The sequence below is a fragment of the Lutzomyia longipalpis genome, chromosome 1, assembly GCF_024334085.1.
Source record: "Lutzomyia longipalpis isolate SR_M1_2022 chromosome 1, ASM2433408v1".
Taxonomy (NCBI): Eukaryota; Metazoa; Arthropoda; class Insecta; order Diptera; family Psychodidae; genus Lutzomyia; species Lutzomyia longipalpis.
In genome coordinates this window covers 33,790,780-33,809,844 of record NC_074707.1, presented here as the reverse complement: position 1 = coordinate 33,809,844, position 19,065 = coordinate 33,790,780, and the positions used below count along the sequence as shown (strand labels likewise).

Here is a 19,065-nt window from a genome sequence, read left to right as displayed (position 1 = left end):
TGTCAATCGCAGCTAACTTCACATGTATTTTTATTATGATTTTTTATCACAAACACGTTGTTTTCGGATTAGTTTTTAGTTAAAAAACTTTGCAAATCTTTAAGAAAAATGTCAATTCAATTGGGAAATCTGTGTTCTGTGATTTTGGAGCAACATTTTGGGGCAAATGTACAAAAAATCGGACAAGAATTGTACACCGGCGGGAAGACTCTTCGTGGTCTCATGAAGACGACCATGCTGTCCAAAAATGAAGTCTCCCAAGCACTCTCAGTTCTCCTGAAATTCCGCTTAGCCACGTATGAAATGTCCGCGAATAAGGCGTATGCAGAGTACTCCCTGAGTAGTGATCAAATCCTTCAGATCCTCCGCTATCCGAGATACATCTACTACATGCAGTCAAAGTATGGGCATACAGCAGCCCTCCTGGTGGAGGAACTCCTGCGGGCAGGATGTGAGACAGCTTCGTATTTAATTTCTAAATCCGTACAGAACTCGGAGAGCAAAGAGAAGAACACGGTGGTTGAGCATCGAGATAAGTTCTTTGAACTCATTCAGGGAAACTTCTTTATTAGAGCCATTGTGGGGGAGAAAGCTGAAGAATTGGCTGAAGCTGTGAGCAATAATGCAAGCTTGCTATTTCAACGACCGGAAATTGATGTTCAGGAACTTGTTGCACTGCAGGAGGGGAAAAATCTGCCCTCAACGAAGGATGCCGGGATCTATTGGCATGTGAACTATGAGAAATTTCATCAACACTTCCGTGATGCCATCCTCTGCCAGGCAATTGAGCGGAGAGTTAATTCCAATGCAAGTGAATGTGTGCGGTATTTGCTGCAGTCCATGTACTTGCGGACAGACCCGTGGAAATCCTCATCAAATCCAATCCCTTTCGGCGAGATACGATCATTTTGTGAGAAACAATCGAATAATTTGGAATTAATTCGATATCTGGAGCAGTACATTGCTGTGATTGTCGATGACCCCCTGATGATGCTCTCGAAGTATTCCGATGCAGGTGGTGGGCAGTACGTTATGCAGATGAAGAAGGTCTTTGAGCAGCTTGCCTGGGTGTGCATTGAGAATACAATAATGGAGAAATTTGGGGCGAAAGCAGCACGAATTTTCCGCGTTGTCCGCATGAAGAAGTACATTGAGCAAGAAGATATCCAAAAGGAAGCCATGATCCCGTCAAAAGAAGCCAAACAACTCACCTATAAGCTACTCGAGGAGCATTTTCTGCAAATTCATACCATCCGCAAAGCTGGAAGTAGCGGTACGGGACCAGCAAAATGTTTCATCCTCTTCTATGTCAATCAAACTCAGGTGATTGCCACACTCTTTGGTGCATTAACCTCATTGGAAATTGAGACTAGATATTGATTAATTGCATATTGCAGATTGTAATGCTGCTCATGGAGACATGCTACAAAGCCCTTTTCAATGGAATTACTCGATCAAATTATGATTCATCCGTGAATCGAAGATTGATCGATAAATCTCAGCGACTGGAGAGTGTAGTTGAGGCCATGAAGGAGCGCGGAGAATCAGAAGAGTACATAATGGATGTAAGTTCGTGTTTTATTTCCACATAAATAAATTCGTCAAATTCTAATTCGAAAAATAAATAAATAATTTTCAGATACTCGAGACCCTAACTCCACCTGAGAGGGAAATTCTGGAGAAAGTTAAGATAAGAATTAAGAATCTCTACAGTGCAGAAATTGGTCTTGATGAAACACTCTTCCTCTTCCAAATGTACCAATTCTATCAAGCGGAAAAGCCTTAAAAGTGCCCTCAAATGTAAGTTTCAGAATTTTTTTATTTCAAAACATCAACATCAACTAAAATTATACATAACAAAGCACAACAATCAAGAATTATTCTATTTTCTTTATCTCAGTTTATCTCATTCCCATTGTACTTCCTGTACAAATCATCCCAAAATTTGAGGCGTTCCCCTTCGGGATTTACTTTCATTTTTAGTTGATCTGTTATGTCCAAATACGGCAGATCATTGCCGGATTTTTGCAAAATTGGATCCCAATTTACTCGAAAGTCCGGATCATAGGCCCCCATTGGTGTTGGTACACTGCAAAGAAAAATAAATAAAACAAAAAAAAGCATTAGAGGTTTTTTCCTATCGTGATGAGATGCTATCGCGAATTGTTACGGTGAATTTACAAGATAATTATTGTGTTCATAAAATGTTAATTGAAATTTATGAAAACATTATTATCTTGTGGAATTTATGAGAGAGAGAGAAAGAGCATCTAATCAAATAAACTTTGAGTGAATAAACTTAAAGAAATAAACAAAAAGTTCAATCTCCTCATTCAATTTTGAATGCAACATCGCACTATCTGCCTAAGAAATCAACTCTTTTTGCTTAAATAGAGAGTTTTTTTTAAAGCCCAATTCGCCAGAGCGTGCTAAACACTTTATTTATTTCATCAATCAAATGAAACCCTAAAAAAATTGCTTGATCCATAAAACACTGAAAAAATCTGAATATATATCGCAATTTGTTGATCATGACCTAATTAAATCCTTATTAAGTAAAAAAAAACATTCAGATAGGTAGCAAAAAAATGCGTTATATTGAAATTCTCACATTTTGAGGGAAATTTCAAAAAAATTGCATGAGATTTCTTTATGATGAACTTCATGATTTTATTGACTGCTTTCAAAATAACATAATATAGTTGAGTAAAGAGCAAAAAAAGCACAGATATTTTGAGATGCTTTACATTTAATGAGCCCCTCAAAAGAACATTTAGCAACTGAAAGAAAAATTACCTAAAAATGACACCTTTAAAATGTTCAAAATAGTTGCAAAATGCACAAAAAAACGAACATTATTTTTCACCTTGAAAGAATCACATAAAGACTGCGAATCAATCATTATGCAATTGCCGAGGAAAATGTTAGGGTCAACAATTTATCAGATATGTAAGCGAAGAAAAAAAGTTAATTATTGTGCATGCGGATTTAATCGAAAGAGCTGCTAATTTTTGCACCTGAAAACTATTAATGTTGCGCCACAATTGGTGCAAGAAATCCATCAAAAATTCATACAGGTGGATGTTTTCCAAATTCAGAAATAAATAAATTAATTGATTAGGTTTAGGTTGTAAAGTTCCGAAGATTTATGAAAGAGTCGTCCTTCGGCTTCCAAAGAACATTCCCTTAAAGATTTTCTTTTTGGCATTAATAAAATCTTGTAGAGGTGTGGAGAACACAAACATTTTTTCTCACATGTTTAGCTGCTACAGTTTTTGAGATATTGAATTGAAATAGAAGGGAAATGATAATTTTCAACTTTACGCATATTTTGCTTTTCTCGAATTAAAGATTTCTCAATCCACTCAAAAGTTATGAATGATAGGTTACACGCACGCATTTAATTTGAAGCTCATTGAATGGTTTAGTGCGAAAAGGGCATTACTCTTTTGAACAGAATTTAACAAGAAATCCGAAAAACTGATCATAGTTTTTTTGTTTTTTTAATCTAATTCTTTTAAAACAAAAAGAATTAAATTAATGTTTTTTTTAAATTAAAAAGAAACTAAAATATGGGGGTAAATTCTTTTCTAACAACTAAGAAGTTGCTGTAAAATTTTGACAGATAACAGTCAGAAAGATCCCTAAAGAGTCCTGGAAAAGTAACTTTTCATAATATTTTTCCCGGAATACAAAAAATCTTATAACTAACGAATTGTAAGAAAAGAAAAGAAAAGATTTTTATCAGAATCTACCCCATGGAGTAAAAAATTATTAAGGATCGTTTTAAACGTATTTTTTTTTATAAAGATTGAGATTAAAAAAACAAGTTTATTGGCTTTTGCATTCGAATTAGGAGCTTTTCACAAATTGTTCGTACATTTAAGTTCCTTTTCTAACGTTAAAAGTTTCTTTTCTTACATTGCAGGACCCTTTTCTAATGTTTGATGTTCTTTGTCTGATATTTCTAGCGATTGACATTTCTCTTTTAACGTTTGAAATTTCTTTTCTAGCTTTCAATGTTTCTTTTATAATTTTTATTGTTCCTGCACTTGTCGTCTGATGATTAGTTTGACATTTATAGCGTTTGACATTTTTAACGTTTGACATTCATTTTTTAATGTTAGACATTTCTTTTCTTACTTTTGACGTTTATTTTTTAACGTTTAACATATTTTCATGTCATTTGCAGCTTTAAGAAGTTTTTTTTTGTAAGGAAAACCTGAGCTGTGTGATTTTTAGTATCTTCCTTTTAACTATTTGATAGTTATTTTCCTAAAATTCTTATTTCTTATCTAATGTTTAAGGTTTTTCTTCTAACGTTAGATTAACGTCATTTACTCTAATATCAACTTAATAAAATAATTAATTTCTTTTCATTCGTGAGAATTAAGTTTAAAAACAAAAAAAAACATGAATTTGAAGATTTTATTTTAGCAAAAAAACACTCGACTTAAGCCCTTTTCGAAACAAATGATTCAATTATGCAAAGTTATATTTTTTCTTTATTCAAAATTGGGCCCTTTCAGTGCTGCACGATTCAATTATCTCAGCAGTTTAACTTAACAAAAAAAGAACTCTTAGCAACAATTCATCATCTTCCATCATCTAATTTATATTGAGATGAGATCTGATAAAAAAGAGAACTACATAATGCAACTTTTTGTCCACTTTCTTGTATAATTTTTGAACTTTTTTTCTCATCGGGAGAAAGAAAAATTGCCACGTTATATTTTTATGCAATGATTTTTAAAACGATAGATGGATGATATAATAGAAGCATTTTTTCTCCTTCAAAAACAACTTTACTTTTAATGGTGTCAAGACAGTGGACCAGTAGGCAGGTATAAATTTTCTTCTATTACGTGTCTCATGGGTATAAGATCCGCGGAGAAGATATATCAATGGAAGTTCCGATGAAAAATAAACCTTTACTGCGATGGAATTTTATTACAAAAATGCAAAAGGTGCAGTACACATAGTAGAAAGAAAACTAATAATATCCGACCGAACCCAGAGGTTTGCCAAGCGTAAGGTTTTTTTTTGTAGGTATTTCTTTTGTACCTATTGCTGTGTTAGAAATGCCGGTAATAAGCGTACAACGCTCTTAGTGGCTGGGATTTCTTAATACTACAACTATCCTTAAGATATTATGGGAAGCAGGGGCGTCGGAACTGGGGGGTACAGGGGGTCTTTTGTACCCCCCAAAAAATTTGAGGGGCGCCGAAGGCGCCTCAAAGGGGCGCCAAAATCACCACAAAAGGGCGCCGAAGGCGCCAAACAGGGACACCAAAAGCAATACAAAGGGGCGCCGCAGGCGCCCTTTCAATTTTTATAATATGTCCCTAATAAAAAAGGAGAGACAAAAAAAAATTAAGAAATAAAATTTTAAACAAAGGCGCAAAAAGAGCTTAAAAACTAAAAATTGAAAATTGTTAAAAATAAATTATAATGTTTCAAGGGGCGCCCTCAGCCACTTAGAATTATTTGAACGTTCTAAAGGCGCCCTTTCTGTATCAGAGGGCGCCGAAAAGGTTCTGAAAATTATTTTTTAAAAAATTGTAACATTTCAAGGGGCGCTCTCAGGCACTTATAATTATTTGAACGTTCTAAAGGCGCCCTCGCTGTATCAGAGGGCGCCAAAAAAGTCCTGAAAATTCCCAAAAATAAATTATATCGTTTCAAGGGGCGCCCTCAGCCTCCTGAAATTATTTGAACGTTCTAAAGGGCGCCCTCGCTGTGTCAGAGGGCGCCGAAAAGGTTCTGAAAATTATTTTAAAAAAATTGTAACATTTCAAGGGGCGCCCTTAGCCACTTAAAATTATTTGAACGTTCTAAAGGCGCCCTCGCTGTATCAGGGGGCGCCGAAAATGTCCTGAAAATTATTTTTAAAGAAATTGTAAAGTTTCAAGGGGCGCCCTTAGCCACTTAAAATTATTTCTACGATCTAAACTCTAGACTCTCTACACTTTAAATTTTAAGGCAATTTTTTTATGAGTGAAATTGTTTCTTTTCGCTACAAGAAACTTTCATATTTTACTCTAGTATTTAACACTTTAAATCTTTGTGCCCTCTGATCTGTATCTATATCTGGATCACCGCTAAGGGCGCCTTTAGACGGTTCAAATAATTTTAACTGATCTAGGGCGCCTTTTAAAGCGTCACAATTTATTTTTGAGAATTTTCAGAGCCTTACCGGCGCCCTTTGATACAGCGAGAGCGCCTTTAGAACTCCCAAATTTTCCCAAAGAAGGTAAAGGTTTATCATATTTCTTGATTAATTGTTGATTAATTTCTTAGTTTATAGGAATTTTAGAATATCGTAATAAGTCTCAGATGAACGCTATATAAATGCTTATTTTTTCGTAAAAAAATAATAATTTTCCAAAACCCATTAGAAGGTAAAAAAAATAAAAAGTTTTCCCAAACACGTATTTTTTTGTTTTGTTTTTAGTCTCTAATTTCCACATTAATGCAATGGACTTTATTTTTCCACCTTCTATGGATTTTTGAAAATTATTTTAATTTATAATATTACACATTTATATAGCTTACATCTGAGACCTTTTACGATATTCTACAATTCCTATAAACTAAGAAATTAATCAACTATATGATAAATCTTTACCTTCTTTGGGAAAATCCGTATGTTTCCCAGCGCTTTCCCGGGAAATGGTCACTCTTATTTTGAATCTTAAAACTAATTATGATTCAATTCTAAAGATTTACTCATTGTATGGTGCATAAGAGTCTTTCATAGCGATCGGACAAACGGTGTAGATTTGTACAGTCGTACAGGAATGACGATTTCCAACAAACAGACCCTTACTTTTGATTATGAAGGTATCTAATGAAAATTAATAGAAAAACAAAAAGAAAAAAATGTTCATGGTGGGATTTGAACTATCGATGTTAGCAATATGAGTGCTACGCGCTATTCTCTAAGACACAGATTCTTTTACTGTTAAGTCGTTGGTTCTTTGTTACTCTTTTCAGGATTTACTTAAATCGAAATTTTAAAAGCTCATGCATGTAGTCTCTAACTTAACAATGCAAAAACTCTTCAAAATTTTTTTGTTCGGAAACTCTGAGTTTACTGTGTATATGCATAAAAATGCAAAGATAAATATACAACATAAATTAAAGATATAATTGCAAATTTAAATATAGCATGGATGATAAAGTATAAAGCGAAAGATCGAATTAACGAATTTACAGGCTATGATTCTTTCTTTCTCAGTAAAATGTGAAACTGACTGAAAATAAGGGATGGGCAAATTGTAAGGAAAGACTTTAACTTTTTTATATATTTTTTAAAAGTAATTTTTTAAGAGAAAATTGAAAATTTGTTGAAAAATATTTTTCCCTAATCGGCATAACTATTACTTATAATTTAGGATCATTGGTTACCCGCTATTTCTATTATTTCATAACATAAAAAATAACTTTGCTATAAAAAAATAATTCAAAGACCTTAGGGTGGGGTGGGAAAAAAATGTGCAGTTTTGTAAATATTTATTGTTTATTTATTTTTTATTAAAAAAAATCTAATTTTTTCGCAAATCTTTCAATCTCAATAGCTTTAATAGTGTCGAGTTAAAATAATGTTATAAAATTGATATTTTTGACCAAAAAACTAAATTTATAAATTGGAAAGTGGAAAGTGGACTGAAAATGCATTTTCACGTTAAAATAGAAACAAATTGTCTGACACAAAGTTTTAGCTCGGAAAATCTATATATTAAAGAAAGTTGTGTTTGTTGGAAAGCGTTAGTGATCTTCGTCTATATAAGTATAGATTAATATACCGTTTGTCCGATCGCGATGAAATTTGGCACAGACATAGAGGCTATATATTAGGCGTTTTTTAGATGGCCATATTTTTCTCCAAAAATTTCCCTTCAAGAAACCCCCATATAAATTTCATGCACTTTTAACTATAATTTAAAGGCGCCCTAATTTTTTTGTGAAATTGATTTCTTATCTTTTGAATATCTGATAAGTGGCCCAGATTATCCATAATTTTTCCTTTAGAACCCTTCTTAAAAAATACATTTTTTTTAAATCTATGTTTTTCCTCTCGATTTTTATAAGATCGTCGTGTAACAAAGAGTTAAAGAGTTAACTTCCTTCGAAAGAAGTTTTTTTGAAAACCTTTAAAAAAGATTTGTTCGTGAAAAACTGTCCATGAAAAATTAGAGGGTTCTCGTTTCGTACTTATATATATAAAAAAAAGACCCTAAAAAAATAGGGGGGGGGCGCCAAAATAGGGGGGCGTCAAACTAGGGTAGGGGGCGCCAAAAAAGGGAAAGAGGGCGCCAAAAAAGGGAAGAGGGGCGCCAAAATTTTTGTCCCCCCCAGGCTCGAAGACGTTCCGACGCCCCTGATGGGAAGTATGCAATTTCGTCAAAGCTATTTCACTGTGTGTCTATATTTCTAATAAAGTATAATAAATGATTTTTTTAAAAACATTTTGAAGCAAATAAATAAGAGAAATTAAAAGAAAATTGAAGCGTGATGACAAGAATTGAATATTTTTGGTATAAATTGAGAGTTTTGTGATGAAATCACCATAAAATTGATGATTAATCAACCTCTATTTCCGAATGAATGCAATTTAATTCTCATGCTTGAGTCTTAATGCAAATCTTTTATTAGAAATTCACGTGCAGGTAATTTATTTCGATGGCTTTTCATTGTAATAGTCAAATGATTGAATACAGCATGACTAACAAATTATTAATGACCTTTGGAAGATGATTGGGCATTAGAAGAAAATTATTTTCTTTAAAAAAATCTTTAAAAAAACATAAATAAATTGCAATCCTACCCGTATTTGGCGAAATTCGTCCACATGGATACCATTCGTTTCTTCACTTGAATTTCAGGTGCTGCCTTATCTAGGCTCAAATTGAAGAAGCCAAAGTGAAAGAGATACCCAATTTCATCACCATGACATACTCCTGGACGTGAGATACCCAGAAGGCGCTTGTAGAGGCCAAGAGCTCCATCGAAAGCAAATCTATAGAGGTACGTTGTGGCATTTCGTGCAGCCCCGTGCAATCGAGCAGAGGTCACAATTCCTCGTACAAACATCAAGTCAGTCCACATCTTTTCCGTTTTTTTTACATGCGATAAATTAGTAAATATTTGCCTCAATAAGTTATGAAATTAATCTTTTTTTTGCCAACAAGAGTATATCGTGTGTGGAGTGAAAACTTACGTCTATTAGTTCATTGATGGTGTCTTGCGTTATTGGCCTTGACCCCAAATAAAACTTTCGAACACTTCCTGCAATTGCTTGTCCCTCACGTGAATCTCGTCCACCGGGAACTTGCAAATCAGCCGGAAGAACGCGTGTGGAGTCATTCTGATAGGCTACCAAGAGATTGGGATCCTTACGCAGTCCTGAGAAGGAAAAGGATTTTTTTTAATTAATTTTTTTCCAAGAAATTTGAAGATTTTTCCGCATAATCTTACTTCTTAGGAAGAGCATAGCTTCGTGGGAATTAAATCCAGTGATGTAGGGTATTTTGTGGAAATTTCCTCGTTTTAGTAGATCAATTGGTGGCTCTGTGAGGAAGGGTTCATCGTGATTAACATCAGGATCAGCATCATCCCATGTTTCAATATTTTCTTCAATTGACGGTACAAATGGGAGTCCAATGTTATTTCTTGCATCCTCAGGCGTTAGAGTTTCCTCGGAGGCATCAATAAGTTTCCTCGGAGGGACTTTCCGGAGGAAATCCAGCAATTCCTCTGTGTTGTTCGTGCTTAAACCGAGAACTTGACCAAGTTTGAAAGCTCTCTCCTTGGGCTTTGTGGCATGTGCCCATGGCGATAGGGCGGATCCACTCTCAGAAATTGCCCGGTGAAAGAGTCCCGTTGCAAGGGGTGACAGCATGAGGTATTGCACAGATGCTCCTCCTGCGGATTCCCCGAAAATTGTAACTTCCGTTGGATCCCCACCGAATGCAGCAATATTTTCTTGAACCCACTTAAGGGCCAAAACTTGATCCTGTGAGGAAAATTCGCGTGCAAGAGTTAGGGATTTATTACGGCAGGGAAAAGAAGTAAAAGGGATGTACCTTCAGTCCAGCATTTCCGGGTGCATCACCACCCACAGCTAAGAAACCCAATGGTCCCAATCTGTAGTTAATTGTCACCAAGACAATACCCTCGGCAACTAAGTAATCTGGTCCGTAGAGGAATGAATTTCCCGAACCAAATGCGAAACCACCACCATGAATCCATACCATGACAGGAAGTTGAGGGTGGCGTGTTCGATTTGGTAATTCGGGTGTGTAGATGTTGAGAAAGAGGCAATCTTCGTCGCCTTTGAATGTGTCAAGGAGAATATTTCGATGTGGGCATGTGTTTCCCTCTCTTACGGCCGATCGTACGCCCTTCCATGGCTTTTCCGGTAGTGCAGCGCGAAATCTGCATAAATACATCGTTTTGTTTTTTTTATTATGTAATCTCTATTGAAGCTATTAAAGCATAATACGTGATTTATTTGAAAAGGCTTCAAAAAATTGATTGGAAATGGAAATTTTAGAACCATTTAGAATGACTTTAAGAGGCTTTAGGGCATTACCGTCTAGCTCCTACGGGGGCTTGTCCATATCGTACCCCTCGAAAGCTATAATAGGATCCAGGAATGCCTGATTTATATGGCTGATGGCGTCCACGAAGAATACCATTTGGTGTGGCTAATACTACACGTCCTTCATTCTAAAAGAAAATTAAAGTTTAATCATAATTGAATTAATTTGTTTTTGCATCCTATCTCTATCAACAATAGGATTATCTATTGGAAAATATCAAATATTCGTGAAGGAAAATCATTATTTATTGCGAAAATTAATGAATTAAAATTTCATTCTCAATACATCGCGTCGACATACTGCAGGCATGACACGAGAATTAATGAAATACATACAATATAGGTATTTAATACCTACATTTTCCAAAGTGTTGGAAACAAACTTTTGCGACTAACAATGAATAATAATTGAAAAGACTACACAAAATAATTGTACATACATAAATTTCAAAATTTGAGTGCGTGTTGATACAAGAATAATTGTGGGACTTTTGGACGTGCTTTTTATTTGAAAGACGTGCAAATTTATTCAGCTGTGATGTTTAGACTGAAGAAAAAATTTTATGAATAGAGGTCTTATTTTTGGGTTTTTTTTTCTTCTTTTGCTTCAAAAAAAAAACTCCATAAATTTTTTTGTGCAATTAAACAAACATTCACCTCATTGTGAATGTTATGCAAGATTTACGAAGAGATGTTCCAATTGGCAATGTAAATGCTCTGAAAATTGAAATGGAATTTGCAAATTGAAGCACTTGAACTTACACGCAGAGATCCAACAACCTCGCGTACAACCTCCATAGCTCTTGCAGGGAGGATTCTCACGAGTCCACCGGATTGCATAATACGTCTCCATGCTGCCGTCTCCTACAAAAGACGAGGCTATCTTTTAGTTAAATAGTAGATACACAATTTTTATCCATGAATGAATGCACAGCACATAGTTAAATAAACTGTCATTAATTCAATTAACAAGTGCATCGTGGTGATACATATTTTTGCAAAACGAATAGCATTCTGGAGGTGTAATACTATTGGTACGGAATAATCAATTAGTTCAGTGGACCTAATCGTTTTATTTGCAAAAAAAATTGCAAAATGCATAAATTTCAATCGCTTTCATTTGATAAATTCTTTTGTTTCTAAATATTTGCTTTTTTAGTTTTTTAAATAGAAAATTTATTTACTAGGAAGATTCAACTCAGATTCATATTCAAACAGATTTTTTTTTAACAATTCATACTCATTTAGCTATAAAGGTTTTAATTAAGATTAAAATAATACTACCTACTAATATTTTCTTTGTAAAATATACCATATTTGGGTTTTTTTCACATCACATAGTAAATGCTAAACTTTATGCAATGCTATGCATAATTCACTTGAAATTTTCACTTTCGTGATTTTTTCGCATTAGTTCTGTATTGTGGCTCGAATTCTTAATAAGATAAAATTATATCACACAATGCCAGTGCAGCATCAGTTAATCTCTTGCAAAATTATCTATCCATGTGTAACAATAGTTTTATTTTTCCTTCTCAATAATGAATTCTCATAGATTTTTATGAGTTGGTATAACACAAAATTAATATTTGAGTTGTTTTACAGATTCGTCTGCTTTGTGAGATGAAATGGTTTGCATTAGATTTAAAAAATACTTTTTAACCATTTGAGGATTAGGATTTTTTTGAGGATTTTCATACAATAATAGGAAATATTTTTAAAGTTTCGTGTAGAAGTTTTAAAAATTCTTTTCACTTTAACCATTCGTTTTTGGAAATAAACATTTTTATATACATTAAGCGTTCTTACTGGAACTATCTGTTGGCATATTCGAGTTAAGGATTCGTATAAACAAAAATACCATAAATCGTGATTTTTAGACAGAAATTGTTAAAAATTTAATTAAAATTAATCCCAAAAAAATCATTTCTTTAAATTCTCTTCTTCAAATATTTTATCGTAAAAGAATTAACTGAAAATAATTGTTCGGTTCTTGTCTTTATTTTATTCAGAAGAAATAAATCTTGTCCGACATTTGATAGTCAAGTTCTCATGTTTACAAACATTTCCTATTTTGCCTTTATATTCTTTTGTATAAAAAAGTAAATAAATTGTGCGATGAAATCGGACACTGAACTCGACTTTTTCAACTAACTCATAAATTGTAAATAAAATAATAATAATAAAAAAATATTACAATACATGTAATATCATAGAGAAATAATGAATTGTGTTATGTCAATTTTCTATGCAGTCTATTGTTAAATATTTGGCATAAAAATCACTCAATTATAATAAGTTTCCTTACTGCACAATAAATTAAAAGCTATGTAGACACTGTTTGTAAAATACAGGAAAAAATTCATGAGAAATTTCTGACATTGACTTGCAGCAATAGCGAATGAAATACTTCATGATCACACAAAAAGAAAAAGGTAAATTGTAGCCAAAAGCGTTTTAACATTAAAATATATTCAACTTAAAGCGCCATAAGATGTTTTTTTTTTATTTTAACTTAAAAGTCCTGAATGATAATCATCTCTTGCATCTTATGCAATATTAAATGCATAATTTAATGCGATTATGTGTAGTTCCGACTTGTCTTAAGAGTTTTTGATGACAAGATTACCTTGATGAGACATTAGCATTTTTTTTTTTCAAATAGCGAGATGTAGCACGATGAGATGATGAAACTAGAGCCAAGATCAACAACTTACTCTTTCATTTGGATTCCGTTATACATAATTATATTGTTTATAAATATCAGGTTGTTTTTCTTTTTATTACCTTACTACATTGCACTATAATTACTTTCACGTTCATTTGAAACCAATGAATGCGGGCTTGTTGGTTGATACAAAAAAAATCAAAACATCATCACGTAACTATCGGAGAAAAGATAATCAATTTATTCTTATATCTTTCATGCATAATGTCAATGATCATTTAATATTTTTCTTTTACGAAATATCTTTCTTTTTAATTATATAAAAATGTCTTTTCTTATGCAAAAAGTTTTTCTTATATTTGTTCGGATGCATGGGTGTTTAGTGATAATCTTTAATTTGAGCAATCAACGAGAAAGCAAATTAAGAGAAAAACGATTTTAGAAGGGACCAGAATGTCAGAGTTTATTGGAAATTTTTATATTTAGCCATAAAGTAAAAACCTTCTCCGGAAGAAGCGAAGAGCTTCTAATAGAGATTTTCTCGTTTGCTTTCTTATTCATGTTAAATTACTTTTTTGAGCCAGAAATTAAACTGACACAGATGGAAAATAATCGTCATTTAGTCATTTTTTAAAACAAGTTTCAGTATATAGACCTTTAAGTTCAATTATGTGATGAAAATTAATATTTTAAATCTAGGTTAATATCTCTACTAGCACGTGCCAACCGTATTTATCGTCTAGTACAAGAAATATGTAATTATTTAGTGTCTCAATCGTTTTTTTTATGACAGACGATGAATAGACTGGGTTAGCGTTGAAAAAATAATTTATAGTGTCCTTTTATCGTTTTTAGGAATGTTTAAGGGTTTTTAGGGACCTTAAGTTAAAAAAAGTTATCGAAACATAATTGAATGCATAACAAATTTTCATTTTTTTTAAACTAAATTTAAATTCATTCTAAGATATCTTGGTTTATTTCAATAAGAAGTATGAATTTCTAAACTGAACGAATTTGTTAATCAAGATTAAAAAGGGATTAAAATTGAATTAGGATTATTTCTTTATCTGTTTTAGGACCTACATAATTTTCAATAACTTGAAGAATTGAATTAGAAGATCTTTTAGCTGTTTTATTCAGACTTCTAACGCTTTGAAAACATTGGAGAAAATGTTTAAAAATTAGAATGATTTTTAGTATACAATTTTAATATTGTTTCGCCTAACCCTTAACTGTTTTGAAAACTATTCAATTAAAAAAGTATTAAGAGATCCGAATTAGTTCATCCTATAACAAATCGTATAACTTTGCTCGATTTTATAATTTTAATTTTAATTAGAACCGAAAAATGATCAGAATTACTTTATATCCTTCTTTTAGAACCCCTAGAACCCATAGAATTTTCCACAAAGTTTAAATTATTTAAAGTAAAAAACGCGAATATTCTGAAAGATTATAAGTCTTGTAACAAACATTTTATGTTCTTTTTCTTAGCCAATTTTGTACAAGAATTGGGTTAATTTTAATTCATTTCGTACACAAAATTTCCACTTTATTTCACTGTAAACTCTATGCTGTACTCTCTGCAAAGAGAATGAGTTTCAAAATTTTTAGTTTATTTTTTTATCCGGAAAATGGTGGCAATTTGAGAAATCTCATTTTTTGTGAGAATCTGCGGTTTTATTATATCCAACAAAAATGTTTGGTAAAAAAAAGTCTAATTAAAACACATTGAGTTTATAGACAAAAAAGTTTTCCCATATAAGGGAACTCACTCTTAAAATATTTTCTTTTTACTAAAATTGCAACATTATATACCTTTAGTTTATTCGACAGCTGCCCTGTACTTGCTGCAATCTCTGCTACTTGCGCCGGTGCAAGGGCTAAGCCAATTGTGCATGTTATTAGAGCATAGATGACATACACAAATGGTATTGTCTTCATTTTGCTATTCAATATTCTGATTTTATTTCTCTTTCTAAAATCACAGCATAATAGAAGAATACTATAAATGTGTGTTGTTGCACTATCAATCAGCACTGCAATACGGAAGCACTAATGAGTTTCAGTAATACGACGTCTATGTACCCGCGTAGTTTATTTACTTTCTGCCGTGAAAGCAAATATCGTATATGATATATTTGATGAATGAATTGCTAGTTAATTTCTGTGTGTGTATTTTGCTTTTTTTATTGATTATTTCATAAATCGCGAAACCACTTTAAACACTTTGGATTCTCACATATGCACTTTTAGAGCGTTTCTTTCCAAAACAATATACTTTCACTTAAGTTATTGTACGATTCGACTTCTTTACGGGGTATTGCACAGCACTGTCTAAGGTCAATGTTACTTATCATGCGTGCAGTATATATAAAAAAGATTTTAGCTGATGATTTGTTTTTCTATTTAAATATCTATGCGATCAAATCGTTAAATTTTGATCTTAATCCAATTTTATTATATTGCCCCGATTTTTATGTGGAATCACTCATTTTTATGCAAACGGAACGTTGATAAGATTTAAAAGTAAGTTATTCATCGCAGAAAGTCTTATATAATTGTGGGGTCTGAAAGTGAAAATAATATTTATTTGCACTTTTCACACTTTATTCGCAATGCTTGCGACGGTTTAGCAATTAAGCGCAGCGGTTAAAGGTGATGCTGTGCAAAAATGTAATTCACGATGACACACTCTTTGATATTACTTTCATTTAACGTACATTTTTGTCAATGAACCACACTTTACAACACTTTTTTCCACCTCAAAAGGAACTAAATATCGCGACTTATGAGTACCCAAGTTCGGAAGAGACTGACTACACACTTTCGTTTGATTTGTAAGTTTGGGGAGAGCTCTCCCACCATCGCTTTTTTTCTTGTTCGTGCAACAAAGTGGAGGAATACGCAGTTTTACCTGCAAATATATACAACGTTACCTATACTTTATTTTTTTACTCAGAGACGATTGCCTTTTGGTATGATTTTGGTGTAGGTACCTATATAATAGAGCTTTAAGCACGATATACATAAATAATAAAGCGGTCAATTTAGGAGTTATTAATTTTTGCCCAATAGAGAAACGTAGCGGAACAATATGAAGGCGAAAGGAATTGATGTAAGAATGTATGAAGGATGATCCTCTATCGCAGAACAATTTTAACCCATTCCATCTTGTAGAGGATCAAAAAACATTGAAGAATCGCGAGAGAAACTCCCCAAAATCCACTGGGATCACATCGAAAAGTGCAAATAAAAATTGCAAAAAAATTCAAATATTGCGACGCCATTCGACGTTTTTTTTCCCTATAAAAAATGTTTCAAAAGTTTTCTGTAGACTTGTCGCTCATTTTCTGTAGAGTTTTTTTCTAGTCAAAATAAATGTTTATTTTTTCGTTTCTGGAGTGATTTCTACATCTGAATCTGTGAAATCTTCTGCTTCTTGGAAGTCTGTGCATCTAATGATACTCTCAAAGCACTGAGAAAACAAACTAATTGCGAGTTTATTGCTGTGAATAATTTCATGAGACTTCCGGATGTCTTGACATTGCAGCCTCCTCGAGAGCGGATGCAACAAGGAGGAGGACATGGAATTTCTGTTCACTGCCCATTGATTCAATTTCAATGTGCCGGAGCAAATCTTTCGCTTCCGAAAGTCCCAATTTCTACAGCAAAACCTCGTGGGCATTCTGCAGAAAAGAACTCTGAGAGGCAAAATGAGAGTTGAGAATCACTTTTGTCAGCTCCAGGAAGTCATTGCTCTTGGGAAAGATGTATGGGAAGACGGTGATGAAGATTTTGTGGACTTCCTCAGTGTTACAATCCGCGGAAGGAGACTTTCCGGAGGAATCCCAGAATAGCTTTGAGGGCAGTTAGTTCTGCGACTCTCAGAAATGTCTTCCGTGCTGGTCATGATTTGCTTGATGACTCCGTCGAATGTTTCCGGATACTGACTACTAAACTGATTTCTACATCTGAATCAGGTATATTGCGCTGGATGGGATTCAACTCGGTAAGATTTGCTTAAATTCTCACTGCCAAAAAGGCCCAAAAAAATGTAAAAATTATTTGTTTTGATTTGCAAGGGGCTGGTTCTATCAACCTCCCTCAGCTTCATTTCACTGTGGATCACTTGATTCAGATGTAGAAATCACTCCAGAAACGAAAAAATAAACATTTATTTTGACTAGAAAAAAACTCTACAGAAAATGAGCGACAAGTCTACAGAAAACTTTTGAAACATTTTTTATAGGGAAAAAAACGTCGAATGGCGTCGAAATATTTGAATTTTTTTGCAATTTTTATTTGCACTTTTCGATGTGATCCCAGTGGATTTTGGGGAGTTTCTCTCGCGATTCTTCAATGTTTTTTGATCCTCTACAAGATGGAATGGGTTAAAATTGTTCTGCGATAGAGGATCATCCGTCATACATTCTTACATCAATTCCTTTATTGTAAAAAAGTTGAATGATTTTTTTTTTAATTATTCTTTAATGATTCAATATTATGACAGTTATGATTATTAATTGCATAATTAAAAAAAAATAAGAGCATAAATTATTTAGATCCTTTCATTCACCTATTTATGCTAATTGTTGCATACAATAAATAAGTTTTATTTGGCTTTACTTTTATTTTTTTTAGTCTATTTTCATTTATTATTTCTATAAATTATTGAAGTAAATATTTTCTTTAAGCCATTTCACTTTGGCAATTTTATTTTGTTGACTTTAAGAGGTTAAAGGAAATGGTACAAATTTGTTTTATTTTCAAAAAATTATATTTGATTGAAAAAAGAGTTTTAGTTTTTTTTTTAAATTTTTATTGAAATTTAATATTTCAAGAAAAACATCTGGGTTAAAAAAGCAGAATTTTTCTTCAAACAACACAGATTTGTATTTTTTTTTTTCATTTTGTTGTTTGGTCAAAAAAATAATCAAATTAAAAAAGAAAATGTAAAATTAGCTTTAAAAATCAAAGAATTGATTCATTTTATTAAAAAAAAAAAGATTTAATTGACAATGAATGGGCGTAATTAAATTTTAAAAGTTGTCCTAGTTTATAAGCAAACAATCCATTTAGTCTAAAAATGATCATTTTCAAGAGATTTACTTTAAATTAAAATCTTTAAATCGATTTTCATAAGGTCACTGTTGAATCAAAGGCATTAACCGAAAATTTAAGATTTTTTATAGAATTTTATCGGTTTTGCTCGATAACCAAAAGAAAATAAAATTCGATCTAAATTAAACTTCCTTCTAATGTTCTTTTGCCTTTTGTATTAAAAATTCTACTAATTTAAACTCCTAAATTAAAAATCAACAAAGTGCAAGAAAATTTTTAAAATGAAAATTTTATGAAAAAGAAATGCAGCATAAGACATAAATGGGTTAAAACCATACGTCAATGTGCCATAATACAATGCCTTCGCTTTGACCGGCATTGCAATGATTTTTTCTTCAGTCAGTCTCTCTCAACTCGTCAATGTGAATGGGTCTCTGATTTTTAGGTAAATTTTATACAATAAATATTTATTTATTGTTTAATTATGAATTAGTGCAGTGAATAAAAGTGAATAGTTTTTGTCTCGTATTGACTATTTTGTCAAAAAAAAAATAGAACAATTGAGACTAAAACTAACTTATTAAAAATGTGTCATGCATTTTTATTTCTGAACACGTGGCTACGTGGTTTAGCTTCTGCATTGAAGTTACATCCATAAATCCACATTAAAATTATATTTTATATTATTCTGTGCATTTGAAACATTGGAATGAATCAATGTTCCTAC

General features: G+C 32.6%; 2 protein-coding genes across 3 annotated transcripts; one reads left to right on the top strand and one right to left on the bottom strand.

The window, feature by feature from the left end:
• The first annotated feature begins 27 nt into the window (after positions 1–27).
• LOC129786062 (DNA-directed RNA polymerase III subunit RPC3) lies at positions 28–9,162 on the top strand. 2 transcript variants are annotated; one of them, XM_055820861.1, is made up of 4 exons: positions 28–1,323; positions 1,398–1,565; positions 1,640–1,800; positions 8,889–9,162. In XM_055820861.1, the coding sequence occupies exons 1-3, from the start codon at positions 109–111 to the stop codon at positions 1,784–1,786; spliced, it is 1,530 nt and encodes a 509-aa protein (XP_055676836.1). In that variant the 5' UTR covers positions 28–108; the 3' UTR covers positions 1,787–1,800; positions 8,889–9,162. The 2 variants fall into 2 exon arrangements, with proteins under 2 accessions (XP_055676836.1, XP_055676837.1); XM_055820862.1 differs by lacking the exon at positions 8,889–9,162 and adding an exon at positions 1,901–1,983 and having other exon boundaries at positions 30–1,323.
• Positions 1,802–18,686, bottom strand: LOC129786013 (venom carboxylesterase-6). The gene is made up of 9 exons (XM_055820767.1): positions 18,677–18,686; positions 15,093–15,252; positions 11,369–11,470; positions 10,598–10,734; positions 10,089–10,440; positions 9,481–10,018; positions 9,224–9,408; positions 8,831–9,111; positions 1,802–2,089 (listed from the first exon to the last, which is right to left on the bottom strand). The coding sequence occupies exons 2-9, from the start codon at positions 15,216–15,218 to the stop codon at positions 1,897–1,899; spliced, it is 1,914 nt and encodes a 637-aa protein (XP_055676742.1). The 5' UTR covers positions 15,219–15,252; positions 18,677–18,686; the 3' UTR covers positions 1,802–1,896.
• Between the last annotated feature and the right edge of the window lie 379 nt (positions 18,687–19,065).